General features: G+C 43.5%; 1 protein-coding gene across 2 annotated transcripts; it reads left to right on the top strand.

Moving 5' to 3' along the window:
* Window positions 1–1,521: 1,521 nt before the first annotated feature.
* LOC100825996 (uncharacterized membrane protein At1g16860) lies at window positions 1,522–5,442 on the top strand. Of its 2 annotated transcripts, none has more exons than XM_010242076.3 (5): window positions 1,522–1,908; window positions 2,435–3,457; window positions 4,317–4,472; window positions 4,646–4,857; window positions 4,967–5,442. In XM_010242076.3, the coding sequence occupies exons 2-5, from the start codon at window positions 2,567–2,569 to the stop codon at window positions 5,157–5,159; spliced, it is 1,452 nt and encodes a 483-aa protein (XP_010240378.1). In that variant the 5' UTR covers window positions 1,522–1,908; window positions 2,435–2,566; the 3' UTR covers window positions 5,160–5,442. The 2 variants fall into 2 exon arrangements, with proteins under 2 accessions (XP_010240378.1, XP_003580501.1); XM_003580453.4 differs by having other exon boundaries at window positions 1,523–1,916.
* Window positions 5,443–6,529: the final 1,087 nt, after the last annotated feature.

Here is a 6,529-nt window from a genome sequence, read left to right as displayed (position 1 = left end):
TATCTCATGCAGCAGCTGCATGGAGCTCATATGCAGTACTTGTTGCTTCTTTCCAAGCTTTTTCTCGGGCGTGTCATAATAAATCGGCTGGCTTTGGCCTAGTTGCTGGTGAAGGAAACCTGGCTACTGATTTAGTCGTAGGCTGAATATATAGATATTATGTAGGTCATATACGTTGTCGGTGCAAGGTTCAATATTGCTGGACTGATGGAAAACGTGTGATTCCCTTTGCACAACTGTCGAGTCCTGTCATGCCACCCAGTACTGAATATTAAAAGGTTCTGATGGATAATTTTCAGCCGTTCAGTGTTAGTACTATTTGAATCCTTGAGTTAATGAAAGGTCTTATCTGTCCTTGTATATTTCTTTCGAATTAAGACTTAATCTCTCGTGTTCCCCGAACCCTCGATCTCTCTCCTGCAGCGAAGGGGTCATTATCACTGTGTTTACTCCCAGCTTCTTTATCCAGCCTTTTGATTTGCAGTTTGTTTAATTTTTTAATTACCAAAGCTACACTATAAACAAAATTTAAACTATAGGTTATGGGGTAATTAAAGAAATGACTTAGTGTCTTGCCACTCAGTGAGGATTAAAACATACTCCGTCTGAATAAACAGATATGTTTGTTTCTTCAAAACAAATTATTCTCTCCGTCCAACAAAAGATGTCTCAAGTTTGTCAAAATTTAGATGTATATAGATATAACTTAATGTATAGATGCATTCAAATTTAGTCAAAGTTGAGACATCCTTTGTTAGACGAAGGAATAATAAACTTGTTCGGTCGCAAAGGGAACGGTGAAGGCTCACATCATTCTGCTCCCTCTGTCCAAAATAATTGACTTGTAATTGTACGAGTGATGGAGGGAGTATTAAATATCGGTCAAGTAACCAGACGTCGGCCCGGCAGTTTCCATTCGAGCGATCAATACTAGGGTGGAGATGACGAAAATCAGTCGATGTGAAAGCAAGCAGCCTTTTTCTTTCTCGTTTGAATTTCTGAACTAGCTAGCCAGAGAGACACTTCATGTCACTGTTGATGGAAGCTCTTCCCGCGTTTCATTCGAATTTTACATTTCAAATGGCTAGCTCTAGTACGTTTTTGTGCAGTCTTTAATTAGCAGCTGGGAATTAGCTAGCCAGCCAGCCAGCGAGTGTAAAAATCCAGAGAGCAAAATTAACACGCTCGATGTGTGTTGTTGGGATTTCCTCTCATTTCAGGAAGCTTATTACCGCTACAGTGCACGGCACGCATTATTGGGCCAAAAGGACACACACGTCCACGACACGGCCAAGGCTCATCCCGTATAGTGCCCATGCATGTGGCATGTCCTCTTCTTCTTTCTCTTTGGGACCCAACCAAACCAGGCAATGCCTTTGCTTAAATTAACGTAATCGGATTTTAGCACTAGCATTTACTTGCAAGCAATGGTGGCCCTGGTTGTAATAATAAAGGGCGATTTGTTATGATCTCTTTCTCCTTCTTCTTCCAAATCGCCTGAAAAGTGGGCCCCGCCTCGCCACTACTGAGAGAGCATAAGAAACTCTCTCTCCCCTTCGTCTCCATTTCCCAACAGCAGAAATCTCACCCACCGCCACCTCTCTCTCTCTCTCGTAGTACGGCGAATTGCTTCTCCACCAAATCCTCCACCACCAGATCCCTCTTCTACTTCCCGGGCGGAGCTCGCAGATCACAGATCGAGCCCCGCCGTCGTGGCTTGGTGGTAGCTCTGGAGCCGTGAAAGGCACCACCAGATCGACCTCGAATACCCCCAGATCGAAGCACAGCGCCTCCCGGAGGCCGTTGTCGGCGGTCGTTGGCAGCGCGCAGGGGGAAGTCGCGGCAACACGAAAGTCGTCACACCGTCAGGCGCGAGCAAGTCCGGGCCATTGCGCGAGAGATTCAGAGGTTGGGAGGTGAGGCGTTCGTGTTTTTTTCTTTTCTTTTACAAACTGTTTTCACAAGTTTGGCACCGGCGCAAGCAAGTACTAGGTGTTCGTTCGTGTTCCCATCTCTTGCGATTTGGCAACGGGGTTGGCAGTAGTGCTGGGCACCGGTAGTACCATATGCCGAAATATGGATCTGGCATCGCTGTTTGGCCACATTGTGGAGGGATGCCTTACTAGCGCTAAATCTTCCACTTAATGTATTTGCTTTCTCTAGCTGCCACTGCTGTAGTAATAAGGCTTTGGTACTCAAAACTTTTTCATTCTGTGCTGCTTTGAATTTTCTGCTTAGATGAAGCTGGTAAACTTGAAGTGGTAAAACAAACGTGTGGTAGACTAAATTTTCTTTGAAATAGTTTGTTCTGTTTCTAGTATGCTTTTGTTGCGTTGTCCCATGCATCAAATTGCCAATTAGCTCATATTTTACTATACTTAAGCTACTACTCCTAGTATCTGATATGTGTTAGTTTTTTTATGCCCCTTTTCAGGAGCTGATGCAAGCTGCAGGTTGTACGCTGAGGAGGGTATCTGTGCACATCGTCGATACTCAAATATAGCCTTGCTTGATTATTCCACAGCTGGTTAAACAGTAATATACACTTGATTCTGCTGGTTCAAACATGGGTTCAAGGTTTCCATCACATCAGCTGGGCAATGGCCTGTATGTATCTGGCCGGCCTGAGCAACCTAAGGAGAAGGGCCCAACCATGGGCTCCACTGTGATGCCGTACACTGGTGGTGACATCAAGAAATCTGGAGAGCTTGGGAAGATGTTTGACCTCCATGCTGAAAAGTCTAGAAAATCCGGTCCTCTGGGTAATGCGCCTTCAAGAAATACTTCGTTTGGGGGTGCTGCTTCAAACTCTGGACCCGTCTCTAATGCTGGTGGTCGGTCCAACTACTCTGGTTCCCTTTCATCTTCAGTTCCTGGTGCGGGCGGATCAGCAAGAGCCAAATCAAACTCTGGGCCACTCAATAAGCATGGAGAACCAGCAAAGCGTTCATCTGGTCCCCAGTCTGGAGGTGTGACCCCAATGGCTCGCCAGAACTCTGGCCCTCTCCCCCCAATGCTTCCTACAACTGGACTTATCACATCTGGGCCTATTTCTTCCGGACCAATGAATTCGTCTGGTGCTCCAAGAAAAAAAGTATCTGGATCTCTCGATGCTGCTGCATCCATGAAGACGAGGGCAACATCATTCGCTCACAACCAGGCTGTTACTAATCTCACAAGAGATAATGATTTCTCAATTAAGGACAGCATTTCGAAGTGCCTGTTGTATTGTCTGGCTGGACTCATCGGGACGGCACTGATAGTTGGTGTCTTCATTCTTGTTGCTGTTCACAATGCAATTGTGCTGATAGTTGTTGTCGTGATGTGTGGTTCTATTGCTGCACTTGTTACTTGGAATGTGTGGCAGGGAAGGAGAGGCGTGATTGGTTTTGTCAATCGGTACCCTGATACCGATCTCAGAACTGCGAAAGATGGACAGTATGTAAAGGTTACAGGGGTATGTGCAATGCTTCTGATCTTCTTTGATCTGTTGCTGTTATCTTCCCTTTGATCAATTGCCGTTTAATAGGGAGCAACTAGTATAAAATCCAACCGTTAGGTCTATGTTCAATCTAGTCAACTGATATGTCTATAAGTCACCAAAATTATTGTTTTTACCTATTATATCACAAAATTTCAAAATTCCAAATTTGCTATGCACATCACATAATAAGAGAGATTCAGATGTGAAATAGTATGAATTGAATTTCTTACTATTCACAGCTAATTTCCCGTTTTTGTTTCTAGATGCACAGATCAAATTGGGGTATTTATTAGATAATAGATGAATATTGTGTCTTTGCTGTCAAAATAATCGGAGTCCGTCTGACTAGATTGAATGGATTGCATGCTAGTTGTTTCCCATTTAATATCAGTATATCCTATTCTGCTAAGCATATGATAGCTCTATTGCAATGTTGGCTAATGACACCGACTTTAGCATATTTGAGTACAATGTTTTTCTTGTTTCGGTTTATGCAATATCTGTATCATCAGATGCTATGTTACTTATCTTTCATGTTTCTTTCTGTCACATGTGCTTTGGGCCTCTATATCAGCATGTAATGTAGCCATGTATCACCAAATTACTGTATTTCGTTTTACAGTTCAATATTCTCATGGTAAAATTTTCCTACTAGTTTGTATTCTTATAATCACTTTAATTCCACATAAAGCGTAACCATTTTTCCAGTTCTGGAGATCTGCATATGTTGATCCATAGATTGACAGCTGTTCTGAGAACATACTGCAACAATCATTTGCTTGTTCCATTATCAGTTAGCATTCAGTAACGATCAGTATGCCAAACTTCACAGGTTGTTACATGTGGAAATTTTCCCCTGGAGTCCTCATTTCAAAGGGTTCCAAGATGTGTGTACACCTCGACCGGCTTGTATGAGTACAGGGGCTGGGGCTCGAAAACTGCAAACACCAAGCATCGCCAGTTCACCTGGGGATTACGGACAATGGAGGTGAGTTTTTTCCATGAGTGGTACATTGTAAATATCTAGAAAAAACTGATTTCCAAAAATCAAAGTAATTTGATATAGTCTAAAGACGTGCTTGGAAAATTTGACATTTTCAATTATATTACGTTGATCCTAACTGAACTTGACCTTCGACATTTTACCTGCAACAATGGCAGCGGCATGCAGTTGATTTCTACATCTCAGATTTTCAATCCGGGCTTCGAGCATTGGTGAAAACAGGATATGGTGCACCGGTGACACCATATGTCGATGAATCTGTAGTAATTGACATCAACCCTGAGAATAAGGACATGTCTCCTGAATTTCTAAGATGGCTACGTGAAAGGAACCTCTCGAGTGATGATCGGATAATGCGTCTAAAAGAAGGGTATTATTTTCTTTATGTTGGTTTGCACCTGGAAGGCTAGCAATTATTACCTTTCCAAAGATATGCCAAAATATAATGGTGAATCATTGCATTTTAATTGAACCTGCAGATACATCAAGGAAGGCAGCACAGTGAGTGTGATGGGGGTTGTTCAAAAGAATGACAGCGTGTTGATGATAGTTCCTCCACGGGAGCCCATCTCATCTGGTTGCCAGTGGACGAAGTGCTTCCTCTCATCGAACCTTGATGGACTAGTCTTGCGATGCGAAGATACATCAAATATGGATGTCATACCAGTATAGCAAGCCTTGTTGAATCAAGTCTTTTGACTTCGGGTTGGGTTTGTTTCGTGGAATGTTAGAATCGAGAAATGTACAAATGTTGGGTGTGATTATGGCTAGTAAAGATCGAGGATGGCTGGTTAAGCTGGGTTGGATGTATAGTCCTTTTTTAATGTGTTTTGTCCTCCTTTCCTCTTCTTTCTCGGTTACAAGCTCTGGATACTTATGTAACGTGATGGCTTTTGGGCTGTTTGAAGATTTAGTGGAATTGGGTTCATATGTTATTTAGGATGGATTTCTTGCACTACTGCTCTTTCCAGTTCCATTTCTTTAGAAACTGCTAAAGCACTACACTTGCTGCGATGATCTGTAATTTTCCTGCTTACAGGCTGTGGATTGATTTGAGGCAGAAAGATCATTCTTTTCCCCTTTATCCTCCGGGTCAGAGGTGAGCTGCTGAGTCGGAAAAAAGGGACATGTCAACAAATCCTGCAGGTAGTTGCTTGCAGAAGCAGGTAATCGCACTTTCTCCTCTGATGTATTTTCCATGTCTCAAACAACCCCTCTTTGTCTGCTTGGTGGTAACAAACTATTGCTTTGGTTGATTGGCTGGTGGACGGACAGACAACCGCACGTAGATGTCTGTTCGTCTGGTGAAGTTGGTGCGGTATCCGATGGAGTTCCTGCATAAACCAGCAGTAGCTTTTTCTTTTTCTAACGGCAACAGCGCAGCTGATTCATTGATCCGGCGAAAAAACCTGGCAAACGGGCAAGACACCTGGCTAAATTAGGTCTAGAGCACTGGTTTATAGACTGTCATTTTTGTGCGGTTGATCTAAAACGAACGCTCGAGCTTCGCCGGAGTGTTTGTCTGCCGAATTATATTGCATTTCTATCTTTTCCAAGGGAGTTCCAAGTATCTTGCTTATGAACTTTGAAGAAGTTGCCACGTTCGGTATGTTCCCATAGATGATATATGTTCCTAAGAGATCTCTATTCCTAATGAGGTGTCTCAGCAAGAGTGTGAAGAGTTGTTTTTGCCTCTGATGTACGTTCTGGACTTCCAAATCCTTAACTGTACCCAACATTTTGACCTTCATGAATGGCATGCTAGCCTGAGCTGGGGAGCTGCTAAAAAATCGGCGCTCCATTGCTGAACTCACCGCTGGGCCATTCCCATTTCCCAGCAACCTGCAAGGTTCATCGACCTGTCCGATCCTGGCCAAGTTCACTGATCACTCTGCGACGACCGATCTGCATGTCATGGAATGAAGAGCAGCCGAAGACGACTTGTTCAGGAGACACCGGGGACCTGGTCCCCTGTCCGGTGTCGCAAGTTGCTGTAGATCATAGATGCAGCAGCAACATTTTACATGGTGTGGATCGTGTAG

The sequence above is a fragment of the Brachypodium distachyon genome, chromosome 5 (assembly GCF_000005505.3).
Source record: "Brachypodium distachyon strain Bd21 chromosome 5, Brachypodium_distachyon_v3.0, whole genome shotgun sequence".
Taxonomy (NCBI): Eukaryota; Viridiplantae; Streptophyta; class Magnoliopsida; order Poales; family Poaceae; genus Brachypodium; species Brachypodium distachyon.
The sequence above is the reverse complement of the archived record's forward strand: the minus strand, read 5'-3'. Positions and strand labels throughout refer to the sequence as shown.